This window comes from Beauveria bassiana (assembly GCF_000280675.1).
Source record: "Beauveria bassiana ARSEF 2860 unplaced genomic scaffold BBA_S00008, whole genome shotgun sequence".
Taxonomy (NCBI): domain Eukaryota; kingdom Fungi; phylum Ascomycota; class Sordariomycetes; order Hypocreales; family Cordycipitaceae; genus Beauveria; species Beauveria bassiana.
Window position 1 is genome coordinate 1,033,794 of NW_007930843.1, and position 14,738 is coordinate 1,048,531.

Consider the following 14,738-nt stretch of genomic DNA (forward strand, 5'->3'; position numbering starts at 1 on the left):
CACTAAAAGGCCTTTGTTGCTTTCTACATACCTTCTGTTATACTGACTGGAAGGGCGGTTGGCGAGTCGGATCGATTTTCTGTATGTGAACCAGAATGCTGTTCATGGAAAGTTGGTAAAATGATATTCAAAAGGTAACCAGGCCAGGTTTCACGTACTCATGAGGGCTTGTAAGAGTACCAATTGGTCGCGCTGGGCTGTCTTCCTACTTTATGGTTAGGACTGTAGTATCGTCCTGGCACAGAACTGCGTCTATAAGCATGTGAACGATATGAGATAGACTCTGACATGGCCTACATTAACCTTGTCATATCCATCTGAGTTTGTGTCAGGGGCTCAGCCTAAAATTCATTATTCGCAAAACACTGGCTGATAGTTGTAATTTGCAAAAGTCAGTTTGTCAGAACAGAGACCGGCATACAATTAGCCGTGAGAGTAAAACAGTTACTTGAGATATATTGATCATTGCTACTGCTATAATTGTTGCAAAGCATCATTTTCCTCGCTCGGCTTTTGACATATTCGGCCGAAGCGGCAGTGCGCTAGTTTATTACCAAGTCTCGTGGCCGATGACATAACATGCAAGCACCTTTCCCCCTCACCTCTCCAACTCGCATCCCTTTACCGCCAATCATTGTCGCAATTGTTCTACGGCACTATGGCCCACACTCGGGAATTTCATGTTCGATTGGCGAGCCAAGAAGATGACGTGCAATTTATCATCGCAGCTTTCGGCTCGACGCTGCCGCACCTTGCTGCGATCGGCTCTACAAAGATGTGGGGAGAACAGCCCTTATCCGAGCAAGTGGTAGTACCTGGCCCGGTACTCTGTTTCGCATGACTTTAGGTAGTAAATAATAGCTCGAGTATCGAAAAACCCTTCAACTACATTTTTCATACTCGAGATTATAGCGATTCTCGCCGTTGAAGCTTGATAGCGCCGTAATAAGCAATGCCGCACCGCGGCGTCATCTACGCATCATCTTAGAAACCATGCCGCATATCGTCCGAACTCTTTGTCTCCTAGGGCTAAAACATAGCTTAGCACGTTTTATTTGACCAATCATGCTGTACCTTCATCACATAAATAAAACTGATGCTGCGCACCTGCAATCGCTTCTTGCTACCCTTCATCATCTCCGACAATTTCTCACGGTCTACTATGAGTACTTCGAACTTCGACACATGCCCCGAGTCTACATCCGACAAGGATCAATGGAAGACTCGCCCCCCCTACCGCGTACACCTCCCCAATGAAAACTTTCACACTCTATATGAGGCAAGTTGCCACTGCGGCCGAGTAAAATACCAATTAGGTCGCGAAAAGCCCCTGGACAGCAAGCTTTGCCACTGTACGACTTGCCAAACTCAACATGGTAGGTTCTCTGGTCCTGAAATTTGATCATCGTCCTGACATCCGCAGCCGCACCCTTCCAATGGGCCGCCATTTTCCACAAAGATGACATCAACTTCATCAAGGGCCACCACTGCCTAGAGTGGTACGATCCTACCGAAAAGACAGTCGAATACAAATTACCGTGCAAAGTTCGCTGCAATTACTGCCATTCCCCAATCATGGACGAAGGGCGGAACATGATTCTGCTCTTTCCCTCTCTGATACATTTCAAGTCTGACAAGGAAAGAGAGAATTTTAAGCCGAGGTACGCATGCAGAATCTGTTTTATTTAATCATCTCCAAGCTGACTACTTAGATTGCACATGTTCTACCAGCAGCGTGTGATGGATGTCCCAGACGGCCTTCCAAAATGGTCGGGAATCAATGAAGACAGCGAGTTGATCGAAGACAGCCCACCAGAGAAGATAAAGGAAGAGGAACGAGAAAGGATCAAGAGATGAATCAAGAATCTATACTTTGAAACAGCAGGGACTTACTAGTAACACTATTATTGTTAGACCTACAAGTGGCTTGTTCTGACTACGCAGGTGTACGTACCGTACGTGGCCCGTACACGGCTATAAGTAGGTAGCCAGAATCAAGTCAAGTACTAGCTAGCAAGGATCAAGCTTTTACATCAGCTTTACCACCACCTGTAACAACAAGCGTTAGTAATCACCTTAGGCGTAACACAGCTAGTCAGGTCAGCGATAGTCAGGTTTTCTTGGCCTACGTTGCCGAGTCAGGCAGGGTCTTGGCTAAAAAGTGCCTTTATTAGCGTAAGAGTCGCTCCGAAGGAATGCATAAGGCAATGAGACAACTTCTTACCATATGAAAGAGGGAATTTCGTTAATATCTCTAAGTAGTTCAAGGCGTTCTGATTCAAATTGTAAGCATTCCTCTTAATGCTCTGAGCTGTGTTTGCTATGCTAATTGATGCATATACATCTTTTGCTCCACGGATCCATGTGCACGAAATTGTCAGTGGCGCAACGGTTGCTCTAAGCACCAAAGGATAGGGCAACATGAAACGGACAAAACAACAGACGCAAAACAACCATGATTTTCTTTCAAATACAAAGTGTCGTGCGAAAGTACTACATGTCTGTCTGGTATCTTTTCTCTCTGCAAAAATTGACCCCTGTTCTGAGCTAGCAGACATGGGTTCTCACAGCCCTGTAATTCTTCAATCTTGTTGGTACCTACCAAGGGGGTGACAAAAGAGCTGGCCCATTCTTACAAGGCGTCCGCATACTACTTAATAAAAGGTGCAAAGAATAGTAAATAATAGAAAATATTTTAGAAAAACTAATAAAAGACACAAGATATAGTTTAGGCACTAAACTTTAATCTCGTCTTTGTTTTAGCTAGATAGACATTTTCTAGGGTTTATTAAGAATTATTTAGATATAGGCAGCTAAACTTTGGCACTCTCGTTATCGGCTATTTTCTTTGTTACCCGCGTGCTACCTATATCACTCAGTAAGTTCCAGCAGTTTATCATTCAAAGAGGCTAAACCAGAGCCACTTGATTATTCTTATGTAATATAATGGACTTATTAGATGGTGCAGATAATAAATTGCAATAGTCAAATATCCACCTTAATTCGGGCTAAATTTAGCTGAGTCGAGATTTGCGCGAGCATGAGTCAATCTATGCTGCGTACGGAGAGAGAAGGGCAGGGCGTGTGTAACTTTGCAAGCTTCTAGAAGGTGCAGAAGGAGGCGGTCGCTAAATAAATAGTGGCCACTGCATCGAGTCCAGTAGAACCTGTCCAAGTATACAAGGGTTATTATTAGTTATTCGGTAGAGAACACTCGACCTTGTGTGCGAGAGACCTTGCGCGAGATGGGCGGTTCGGCTGTCATGATCAGCAAACAAGCCAAACGGGTGACGGGGGCCAGTTACTGTTTGGGGGAAAATAGAACAAATGGGGCAAGGGAACGGGGAGGAGTAATGGGGATTCCCAAGGAGATGATGGGCATAAAGCAGACCCTGTTTGTCGAGGTGCATGACTGAGGGAAGAGAAGCTGTGCGTGACGTTGCCTCGTCCAAAGAGTCAGTGCGTCGTTGCAATGTTGTCAGTTTAAATGCGAGAGCATCGTCTCCAGCCAGCCATTAAAGCTGGTGCAGGCCTAGAAAGGCAGTGTAGTCCCGCCTTAAAACGACCTCAACCATCAAACATCAATCGCGCCATCATCTGAGCTTCTCCTCATACTGTTCAGGTTTCAAACCCAAACTTTACGACAGTTTCGGCTCTGAAGACGATGCGCGTTTCTGCGACCTCTCTCTGCCTGCTGGCTGGCCAAGCAGTGGCGGCACCTCCTGCTGCTCGTCAAGACGGTGCTGCCGGACCGGTCGTGCAGGACGGCGTCTTTCAATTTCCCTTCTTTACCATCGCCCACAAAGAAGAGCTGCTCAAGGGCGGCAATGGGGCGACCGGCACCGCGACAACCAAGCGTCAAGTGCCCGCCGGCCTTGACAATGTCAATTATGGTGGTGTTTGGCCAGCCATGGTCCTGGGCATGACCATAGAGCTCGGCACCCCGCCCCAAAAGGTCCTCGTTGAGCCCGACACCGGATCTTACCAGCTGTGGGTGCCTGGCGCAACCCCAACCGACGGCGGCACGGATGTCGAGTCGGTTTACTTTGACAGAAACGCGAGCACCTCGAAGCAGGATCTGAAGATGGAATCGGGATGCGCTTATGGCACGCGTGAAAGAGTTCAGTTGAATATGTTCAGTGACGAAGTCTCTCTTGGCGGTAAGGATGAGGTTTTAATTCTCTGGTTTCTTCTTCTTGAGATGTGATGGGGCTGACAAGCAACGTTTAGGCAAGTCCCTGGGCCAACTGGCCTTTGGAATTGGCAATATGACCAGCCCCCATACTACCTTGGGACGCACCATCGGTGTCATGGGCCTCCTCCCCGCCCCTCCCCATAGCAAAGACAGTACCGACTTTGTTCCCCAGATGCTTCTAGACAAGAAGATTACCAAGACCCGTGCGTTTGGCATGGCGTTGCGCGAGAATGGCCAAGGTCTGCTTACATTTGGTGGCTACGACACGAGCAAGTTTTCCGGACCTCTCGAGAAGCTCCCCATCCTTCCGAATAAATGGAGACAGTACGTCCAATCATTGCGTGTTTTCTCTTTTTTTTCTTGTCCCTATATCTCACTTATACGGTCAATAGTTCTATTGTTTCGATCCAGTCTGTTTCCTTCAAGGCCAGCAGTTGCGGTAGCAGTGAGGTCGTCCTGAACAAGGAAACGGCATCAAGGGATTTGACCATGTGCATCGACTCTGGATCGCCCGCTCTGGTTTTGAAGAAGGACCTTTTTGAGATAGTGGAGGCAAAACTCCAAGCAAAGCCCTCGTCAGGTCCTCTGAAAGTAGCCTGCGACGTTGTCGACGCCGGTGCGTCGCTCGATTTTAGATTGACCAACAGTACCAGGGTATCGGTGCCCCTTAGCGACATGTTGCTTCAAAAGGTTGACAGTGGCAAAAACTGCATCCTCGCTATTCAGAAGAGCAGAGTGCCATCTGGTACGTCCTCCTCCCCCTCACCCGCCATTGCTCCTTGACAACCCCGAGGCTGAATCCTGAATCTATTTGACGAGGGCTGACTTGAATGCGTAGACTTGTTCATTGGCGGGCACTTTTTCCGCCGCTCGTTCGTTCTGCATGACCCGGATGGTGACTCCATCTACGTCGGCCGCGGCGCCGACTGTGGCTCAAGCGTCGTTGCCATTGACGGCAAGATGCCGACCGATGTCATCAAGGGCAAGTGCAGCGAGGAGCCGGCCGCCGCTGAGAAGCCCAGCGCGAGCGCGATGGATAGTATTGCGGGTCTGACCGTAGAGGAGCTCACGGCGCTTATCGATCCCCGCATTCATAAGGATGAGGCGTAAAAAGTCACAACCAGAGTGAGAAGACTGGGAAGGCTTGGCGATGGGTTTTGAACGACGGACGCCGACGCTTCATAGAGAATTTGATGTCTGAGGAAAGGGGCGAGAACAGTCATGACCTTTTGTCCGAAGTGGAGACTTGTGATGACGTATCGTCGGACAATGCCAATCGTGATGCTTCTGTTGGTTGCACTGACGATAATTATCATGCAGGTTAAAAAATTATATTCGTGTTGTCAATAATTATCCTATAGTTAAATTGGTGTATATAAAGGTAGCTATATATAAGAGCTATAATTCAATTAAAGTGGGGCGTTTCTAGCTCCTAGCTAATAAGAATGCTGTATTTAGTTGCGTGCCTTGATACGTATGATAGCTTCCTATTAGCTGGGAATAACATCTCCAGATCTCAGATACATTCACTGTTAGAAGATAAGATGTAGTCTTGTCGAGTTTTAAGAAGACAATAATATATAAATTATGATGGTCGTGGAAGCGAAAATGGGTACAACACATCACGTGCACCAGTGACTATAGCAAAACGGTGCTGTGCCCCCAAAGTAGCAGTACTCTACTTTTCATATACTCAACTTGCTCCAAGCACCAGGTTAATGAGCTTGCCGGGCGTGGTTATATCAACACGCAGTTTTCGGATGATTAGTTTGCCAAAGTCTATACTGGCACTGGGCTTCGAGCTTCATGTCAAACCAGAGAAAAGCCCATGATGTATGTGAGAAAATATGGGGCAGATTCGAAGACGGAGCAAATTCCGAGCGAAGCTGGTTGGCTTTCTACAAGACGGTAATGCGTGGAGCCGACCCTATCTGGACAACTCGAAATCCGTTGATCAGCAAACGCCAGATCAATCACTGACAAGACAAGTTGATTGACAGAATGAATAGCGATTTCCAAAAAAAATATTTGTACTCTAACTATACTCGCTGCTACGTTTCCACGTGACTTGATCGCAGTTCGGAAGAGAGTGTAGCCGAGCGGCTGAAGGCTCGGGAACTGAAGGAGACTATGGCAATGCCGGACTAGATTCCCATAACCGCGCTATCGCATTTACACTTTGGCCATCATCGCTCACAACTTTGTGTCGATTATTGTCTCACGGGATGAGTGCAGACAACCCACGTCCGCTCTGGCCGGCGTTGTACCCGGCTGCATCTCACAGGGACTCGTCAACACCCAAACAAAGGCCGCACAAAGCCTGGCCCTTGGTTAAAAAGGTTACGCGCAAGAGTATCGCCGTTGCAGCGTGCGAGTCGTGTCGCACACGTAAAGTAAAGGTACGTATTGTGACTTGTTTTCATTTGTGGGAGCCCACAGCTACCACTAAATAAATAAGTCAAAATCGCCGCTAATATCGGGAGCTCCAAGTGCAATGCGCAGCGTCCGGCGTGCTCGGCGTGTCAAAAACGAAACGTGCGCTGCCATTACGATGCGGATCCGTCTGAAACGCCCGGGCAGGCACTGAAGAGAAAGTACAGCCAGCTACAAGAGTCGTCATCGTCTTCGACCGACAAAATCTATAAAATTCTGCAGATGCGGTCTGAAGATGAGGCTCTGGACGTCTTCCACCGCATACGGCGTGGTGCCGACCCGGACTCGATACTTCGACTCATCGAAAACGCCGACGTGATGATTGATCTTGCTGTGGCACCCGAAACGAGGTTACGGTTTGACTTTCCGTACATTGCCTCTATGCCACGCTATCTTTACGCGGCTAGCAATACTTATCTCCAGTCTCCCATCTACGATTACGCTTTTGGTGACGAGAGCCGTCAGCAGCGTGCTATAAATGCGCCAGCTGGCCAGGTTCTCAAACAAAGTATACCATTTCTTCGGCCGTACCATGCTGCTACCGTCATCGATCCGAGGCTGAGCAAGGTTAAGCCCTCGGACTGGACTGTGGTGTCGGAAAATGACCACCTCATGCGAACAATGTTGCAACACTTCTTCATGTACGAGTATCAATGGCACGCCAGCTTCCAAAAAGATTGCTTCTTGGATGACATGGTTTCGGGGGATCGACAATTTTGCTCGCCTCTTCTTGTCAACTCCATTCTGGCCCACGCCTGCGTAAGGATTGCCGGTTATTCATGTGCTAAAAAAAGTGCTTTTTTGCTAATATGAAGCAGCACAGTGCCACTGAACATCCAAATCGGGCAGAGTACTGGAATCCTCGTACATTGGGATACCTGTTCATGGCTGAAGCCAAACGTCTGTGGGACATGGAAGCCGGCAATGTGAGATTGACAACTGTGCAAGCCGGACCAATCCTCTATCTCGCGCATGCAATCTGCGGGTCAGACAAGATCGGCAGAGCATACCTGGTTCAGTCGGTGGCCATGGCGGAGAAGCTTGCAATCTCCAAGCTCGACAAGAATCGTGTGAGCGGCAAGGCCCAGGATGCAAGAGACTTCACCGCGTGGGCGATATTCATCTCCCAAATGTAAGCTTTCAGGCTTCCACATTGTTTCAATTTTGTCTCACAACCTCACAGTCACAATGAGTGGTACTTTCAGGACAGACCACTCCTGGATGAGAAGCCCGAAGTTCCTTTGCCCGATCCAAACGACAACCAAGATTGGTTTGGAGAGTTTTGGCTCAAGTATCCCTCCAGCGATGACTTGTATCCCGCTCACTTTGGCGCATCATTCAGAGGTCATGCTCTTCTTAGCGTCATCTTCAACGATATTGCGCGCAAACACTACCGTGGCCAAGAGCACAAACCGGTCTTTTCTCTTCGCGATATCCTGAGCTACTACAAAATACTGGAGAACTGGTTCGACAGCCTGCCACTGCCGTTGACACCGAAAAACATCATCTTCCCCGTGCACTTGAAGCTACAGTAAGAAGAGATAGCCCGCGCAACAGCAAAGTCGCCAGCTAACATGTTGCGGTAGCATGCATTACTACAACTCGGTCATCAGACTCATGGTCGCTGCAGACAAATTACAACAGCAGTCCATCTGCTCCATTCTGGACCGGTGGACGGCGGAAAGCACTGCACGACAGCTGCTGTCGGAGGCGATTGCCTCACTCGAGACCCTGATTCGGCTATACTACATGCGGCACAGCTTCGAGCGCTTGGATACTTTTATTGTTCAGCCGCTCGCCGAACTTGCCATGATCCGTCAAACGGACACTGGCGATGGCAACATACTCGACACGGAATCGGTGCAGTCGACAGTGGTGCTCTGCGCGCAGGGATTCCGTGACCAGGGACGAAACCATTACCTCGGGCAAGCGTTATTTCATCTGACGAGGAACAGCGTGCGTCCCAAGACTCGAGCACTGATTGACAGATATCTGTACGCGGGCCCCCAGGTTCAGGTGCCTTTGACGCCAGTGTTGGCTCAAGAGGTCCACTCCAATTGGCCCTTGAATATCATAGATGCCTCGGAAAACCCGAAGAATCAGCGACTTAGTGATGTTCTCAAAAATCTTGAGAAAATAACGCTGAATTCCTCCGCCGAAGCGTCCTAATTATCCTCCGTCACTTTCTACAATCATCTTCAGGCAGTACATGAAAGCAAATAGAAGCGTTCTCTTAGTCCATCATGCTGGTCTCGCTTCACCTATTAGTCTGAAAGACTGACTTTTCATTTCAGATTATAGGAAGATAGATGAGCGATACTCATTAGACATACTGTTTTATTAGTGCGATGTCGACAGTATAAATCCCTGTGGAGGCTAGATCCCTCGGCACAGACTCTGGCGGGCTGAACGTTGGTGGCACCCGCTGGCGCTGGCTTGCTCCAGCGTGTGATGGCGTTGTCTAGCAGTCACTGACTTGAGTCGAGCACGCCAAGTGCGCCTGTGGTTTACGACTGCCATGGAGTTTGTACAGCCGTGCCATGTGGCCAATTTCTTTTACTTTCCTTAGATATTGATGTGAGATTTTGATTGTTCCCAGATTGTAGTTTCTGATGTCAAGACAAACGGCAAGTTGTGAGGGTATGCAGGTAAAGAGTTCATGGTACTAGTTGCAGCTGCGCCACCATCTCTCGGCAGTGTCAGGCAGTGGCTGAATCGGCCTGTGGCTTGCGTCTCACAGTCAACTGTACCGTGCCAGCTGCAAGCTGCCCGCTACCAATCGCGTAGCCCGCCCTATTTACCGTGGTAGGGTGATAGATAGGTCGGTCGGTCGACGCCATCACGGACCGGATTTGAGTTTTGAGCTCGTCCGCCGCGAGTTCCTCCCTCTATCCTTGGCCGTCATCTCCCTCCCGATTCCATCCCAAGCCCTTCTCCTCCTCATCCTCATTCTCGCCCTCTTTCATTGTGCCGCCATATCGCCTCGTCGCGGCGCTCAGGCCGCCTTGGCAATTGTCTGTCACACCTTCGCATATTTTCTCCACCAGGTCGCCTTTTCCCAGGCAGCTGCTCGTGGATGTTGCCGCCCGTTGGTGATACCTCATGTCGGCTGCCGACGTCAACATGGCCAATGACAGCGGTCTTGATCTCGATGCCGATAGCCAGTCGCCCGTAGATGCCTCCCCCTCTGCGCCGCAAGAGCATGCTCGCCCGCGCAAACGCACCCGTCGAGCTTGCGACAAGTGCAGCACCTCCCGCACCCGTTGTAATGGCGAGTAGTGAGTCAACCTGGTGGCCACGAGTAAGTCACTGCAGCAATCAAAGCTAACACTTTTGCAGCCCCTGTCGACGTTGTGAAGGTAAGACAAACTCATGGCGTAGCCGCAGCCCTCCATGCGCCGTGTCACGACGCCAAATCTCTCATCTCCCGAGCCTATTCAATTACACTCAGGTGGAGACTGACGCACCCCAGATTACGGATATACCTGCCTTTATAATCGACAAGTCAAGAAGCGTGGCCGCCTGCCTGCTTCTGCCAATGCCAACCCGGTCGCCAATACCGATACCGAACCGCCCACCCAAGAAACGCAAGCTCTAGGCCAATCGTCGCCATCGATTGTCTCTCCACCCCATGCCACGGCCAATCCGGCCCCATCGTATAAACCGACTTCAAGACCGGCTTCGGAGCACACTGCCTCTCCGCTGCCAAGCGCGCGGCCGTACGAACTACCCCAGCCCATCAGCGACGCCCGCTCCCAGCAGCGCATATCCGCTGCCCTCAACGTCTCATCCCTCGTGCACCAAATACCGCCGACGCATCGATACTCTCACGGCACGGCAGACAGTCCTTTTAAGAAGCCTCGGCTTCAACTAGGGTCTGCTTCTGGTGCCGACGGCCTACCAGACCCCGAGGCGCTCGTGTCTGATGAGAGCGCCGGCTACCCATCACCCGCCAACGGCGCATCGCACAACGATCATAGCGCCGGATACCAGATATATCCACCGAGACCTTCCACGAGCAGCCATACGCCACATAGAGCATCTTTTGGTGGTACTAGTGTTGCCGAGTCAAGCAGCTACGACTACGGAACAAAAGCTCCTACTGAGGACTGCACCTACAAGTTCTTACACCCTGTCCTCCGATATATTCGCAACATAATACCAGCTTCTGTCGCATGCGACCTGCTCGAGATCTTCTTAACCGACCCTGGCAGCTCATTATTCCGTGGGGCTTCCCCCTATATCCTCACCCGAATATTTCGCAAAAAGTCAATCTTACACCCGACACAGCCTCGGCCGACCACTCCGGCATTGCTCGCTACGATATTATGGTGTGTTGCCCAGACGGCAGACGTCATGCTCCTGCACGTGCCTGGAACCAGAGCAAAAATTGTCAACGAATTATACGAGCTAGCTACCTCATTAGTATCTGCTCGTGATCCAGATCGATGGCGTCGCATCCACGGCGGCCTGCGCGCGGAGCACGAGGCTCCCCACCCGAGCCTGGCCACATCGAGTGCCGCGCCGAGACTGACAGCTGCTAATGAACCGGCAGGCGTAGTCGACGATGTCTTGACGTACATTCTCCTTTCCATCGCCGTTTCTGGGGGCGATTTCAAATCCGATAGCCACAAGTGGTGGTCCAAAGCTACAAGATTAGCCTTTTCGCTCAAGATGAACAGGGAGGATGAGCAATGTCCAGGACCACTCTCTCCATGCGCCAACCCGCTGTGCGCATGTCGTCGAGAGCAGGAACCACTTACTATTCAATCGATTGAAAATAGAGAAGAGCGTCGTCGCGTCTTTTGGCTTCTGTATAGTCTAGACAGACACTTGTCTCTGTCATTCAACACCATCCTTAGTATTCCCGACTCGTACTGCGAGGTCTACAGTAAGCGGTGCTTCTTTTCGTGCCCCGCAACTATGCTAACAAATCCAAGCACCCTTACCCGAGTATGTATGGGAGAATCTTGATTCCGTACCTTTCCATGAGATTCCCGCCCGCCATGTAGGACCGCCGACGCTGGCCTCGGGCACTGGCTTTTTTGAGTCCTTTCTTCCGCTCATGGCCATCCTTGGCGACATAATTGAGCTTCATCACCGACGACACCACCCTCGCCTAGGCGGTCTGGATGACACACACTCCATCGCGGTCATCTCTAAACTGCTGGCCGATTTCGAGCTGAGCTTGGATAGTCTTGGCCGGGATCCGCCCTCGCGCGGCTTCAGTGACTCGATGATGAGCATGAATGGCGGGCTACCCCCCATGGACACGTCACAACAGTCACATGGTGACCATTCTCGCGTTCGTCTCGTTAGGGCATACAGCACACATATTCTACATGTCTTGCACGTCCTGCTGCATGGCAAATGGGATGCCATTTCCATGTTGGACGATGGCGATGACTGGATCACTTCCAAGCGATTTACAGAGTGTGCCTCGCACGCCATTTCCGCTTCACAGTCTGTGTCGACGATTCTGACCATTGACCCGGAGCTGACCTTTATGTCATATCTCTTTGGCATTTATTTGTTGCAAGGAAGCTTTATTTTGCTGCTCTTTGCGGATCGCATGCCGCAGCTGGGGCCGAACGAGTCAGTGGAACAGGCTTGTGAGAACATAATTCGCGCGCATGAAGTTTGCGTCGTTACGCTCACTACAGAGTTTCAGGTAATGCTCAATATGTGGTTGCAATGCTCATCCTTCATCCTGCTGACGGTCCATAGAAAAACTTTCGACGAGTTGTACGGTCCACTCTGTATTCGGTTCGTGGAGCGGGAACTACGAACCTCGAAGAGCATCGGGCACGACGTAGAGCCTTATCACTGTATCGGTGGACAAAGGGCGCTCGCGGCCTCGGCCTGTAATTACCCAAGACATGTCGGAAGTGCATCAAATTGTACATGTACTCGGAGGCTACCTTGAAGTGCAAGCTGATGTTCCATTCTGCGATCCAGTCTCACTATGTGGAGAAGCACTGCTTAGCAGCAATAATGACGGAATCCTCAAACTTGGTAAACCTGCGAACATGCTTGATAGCCAGACCCGCCTCGGACAGCAGCGCACGCCAATGCGCCTCACGCCGCTCCTGCGCGTTGAACATGACCTTCATGGCAATGCTGAGCGCGGCCGTGTACTCGACCCCGGGGGCGTCTTGCGGGGGCTTGTCGTCAGACAGGCACTTGTCGTCAATGACGATGACGCTCGAGGGGCCCATGGCAGGGAGCTGGGATTGCAGGATGCGGATACAGGTGGCGTCGTCGTTGTTATGCATAATTTGCCGGAAATAGTACACGCAAGCGTCTGCAACATGCTGATGAGTCACGAGAAAGACGGATGGGAGAGATGGGGTAAGATGACATACCCTTTACAGGTTGCTCCGTCAGGTAATCATAATTCATCTTTTCCATGCCGTCCACCTCGAGTGCCTTTTCGAGTACCTCTGGCCGATCCTGCAAGATTGCTCTCCCCTTCAGTTCGGGAAACTTTTCTTTGAGGGCCGCAATTTGCTGTCCGTTGCCGCCGCCCACGTCCACGAAAACGACGTGATTGGCATAGCCGAGGCCGGCGCCACCGCCCAACTCGGAGGCAAAGTCGACGGCGTCCAGCCAGGTCGGAAGGCTGGCGAACTGGGCCTCCATAAAGCGGTGGAAAGCGCCTTGCTGCGTGGGGTGCGTCTCAAGCCATGTATAAAAGTCGACGGTAGAATGCTGCCCAACTTCAAAAGCGTTGAGTTTCTGCGACGGCGGCGAGCTGAGGACGGTGTTGAGCGCGGCAAATGCGGGTAGGCAGTTGTCGTGGCTGTGATTCACATTCTGTCAGAGGAAAAAAAAAAAAAAAAAAAGGGGGAAGGGAGGGGCAACTTGTTGGTCTTGAAGAAGAAGAAGAAGAAGAAAGCAACAGCCCAGCCCGGCCCCAGCACCTACAAGTGAATGATGGCGTCTTGGAGCAGCGGCGCCGTCATGAGCTGGGTTAGCCCGATTGCCGCATACTGTCCGCGCACCGGCTGACTGAGCATGCCCTGCGAGCCAAGATAGTCTAGAAGCGACTCGAGCACGGCGTCTTGCAGACCCGTCGCCTCCTTGAGCGCACCAAACGACACGGGACCCTGACCCTGGCCCTGCTGCGAGCCTGCGACGAGCGTAGCAAAGATGTTGTGTCTCTGCGCGATGCGCGTCGTGATCAACGGCAGAGGCTGAGAAAGGACGGGTGTCAGGATCAAGACCTCAGCCTGTGAAAAGACGGGTATATGTATGCAGTGTGACAGGGCATACTGCTGCTGTGTTTTTTTTTTTTTTTTTTTGCCGTATTTTGATGTGCAGGGGTGGAGGGGAGATTGGGGGAGGGGGAGGGAGGCGGCAAAGGGGCTTACAGAATAGGCAAGACGCTGGACCGTCTCAAAGGGCTCTTCTAGAGCGACAGACGCTGCGCGCGTCAGCTGCTTCAGCTGCTGTCTTGTGGTGTCGTCGATGGCTGCCGCGGCCGCAAAGCGTTTGGGGTCGGCGACGATGGCTTGGAGCTGCGCAATGAGAGCGTCGACATCCCCGATGGGTGTGAGTGACGATGGGAGTGCCATGCTGGCTTGTCTCGGGGGCGGTGGTACTATGGGCCTGCCTGTTCAGCTTCCGACAAAATCTGTGAGGGGTGTGTCGTTGATTCTCGTGATTCGAAAGTTATTTGTTGTTGTCCATTTTGGGGGTTTTTTTTTGAGTGTATCTGGTCAACTCAACAAGTAGTTATCCTTTTTTCCCTTGCTGGAAAAACAATGTCTCACTTTCTCGTCTTGGAGGCAAAAGCAAAAAAAAAAGAAAAATCACAACTAGCAGACAGACAACTCAACAATGGCACTATATTCTGCTCTATTCGCATTTCGCATTATATGGATACTAGTTACGGATAGGGTGAGACAATAAGGTGGGCCCTAGTTAGGGCAGTATTACTATCTGCGATGAAGGAGAGTTTTGCTTCGGGATAGGGGATGGGTTTGATACGTTCTGGCAACACGTAGCGGGAGTCGGGTTGTTGCTTGCTGGAATCTTGCGAAATCGAGCGACTATTTATTACAGTTTGGATGCAGTAGGACTATAGCCAGCGTCCGCATTCCCATGT

The 14,738-nt window shown here is 50.8% G+C and overlaps 5 protein-coding genes across 5 annotated transcripts; 4 read left to right on the forward strand and 1 right to left on the reverse strand.

The window, feature by feature from the left end:
• Positions 1-1,162: 1,162 nt before the first annotated feature.
• Positions 1,163-1,857, forward strand: BBA_03952 (glutathione-dependent formaldehyde-activating, GFA; the record flags this gene model as incomplete). The annotated part of the gene is made up of 3 exons (XM_008599049.1): positions 1,163-1,376; positions 1,424-1,661; positions 1,713-1,857. The coding sequence occupies 3 exons, from the start codon at positions 1,163-1,165 to the stop codon at positions 1,855-1,857; spliced, it is 597 nt and encodes a 198-aa protein (XP_008597271.1).
• Positions 1,858-3,664: 1,807 nt separating this feature from the next.
• Positions 3,665-5,305, forward strand: BBA_03953 (eukaryotic aspartyl protease; the record flags this gene model as incomplete). The annotated part of the gene is made up of 4 exons (XM_008599050.1): positions 3,665-4,160; positions 4,231-4,519; positions 4,588-4,940; positions 5,034-5,305. 4 exons carry the CDS (start codon positions 3,665-3,667, stop codon positions 5,303-5,305), a joined length of 1,410 nt encoding a protein of 469 aa, XP_008597272.1.
• A 721-nt stretch (positions 5,306-6,026) lies between these two features.
• On the forward strand, positions 6,027-8,797 carry BBA_03954 (C6 transcription factor, putative; the record flags this gene model as incomplete). The annotated part of the gene is made up of 6 exons (XM_008599051.1): positions 6,027-6,032; positions 6,274-6,594; positions 6,686-7,387; positions 7,447-7,760; positions 7,812-8,159; positions 8,242-8,797. The coding sequence occupies 6 exons, from the start codon at positions 6,027-6,029 to the stop codon at positions 8,795-8,797; spliced, it is 2,247 nt and encodes a 748-aa protein (XP_008597273.1).
• A 954-nt stretch (positions 8,798-9,751) lies between these two features.
• BBA_03955 (transcriptional activator xlnR) lies at positions 9,752-12,496 on the forward strand (the record flags this gene model as incomplete). Its single annotated transcript, XM_008599052.1, has 5 exons — positions 9,752-9,906; positions 9,968-9,987; positions 10,101-11,519; positions 11,569-12,299; positions 12,356-12,496. 5 exons carry the CDS (start codon positions 9,752-9,754, stop codon positions 12,494-12,496), a joined length of 2,466 nt encoding a protein of 821 aa, XP_008597274.1.
• Positions 12,497-12,591: 95 nt separating this feature from the next.
• On the reverse strand, positions 12,592-14,205 carry BBA_03956 (sterigmatocystin 8-O-methyltransferase precursor, putative; the record flags this gene model as incomplete). The annotated part of the gene is made up of 4 exons (XM_008599053.1): positions 12,592-12,932; positions 12,994-13,430; positions 13,556-13,860; positions 14,002-14,205. The coding sequence occupies 4 exons, from the start codon at positions 14,203-14,205 to the stop codon at positions 12,592-12,594; spliced, it is 1,287 nt and encodes a 428-aa protein (XP_008597275.1).
• Positions 14,206-14,738: the final 533 nt, after the last annotated feature.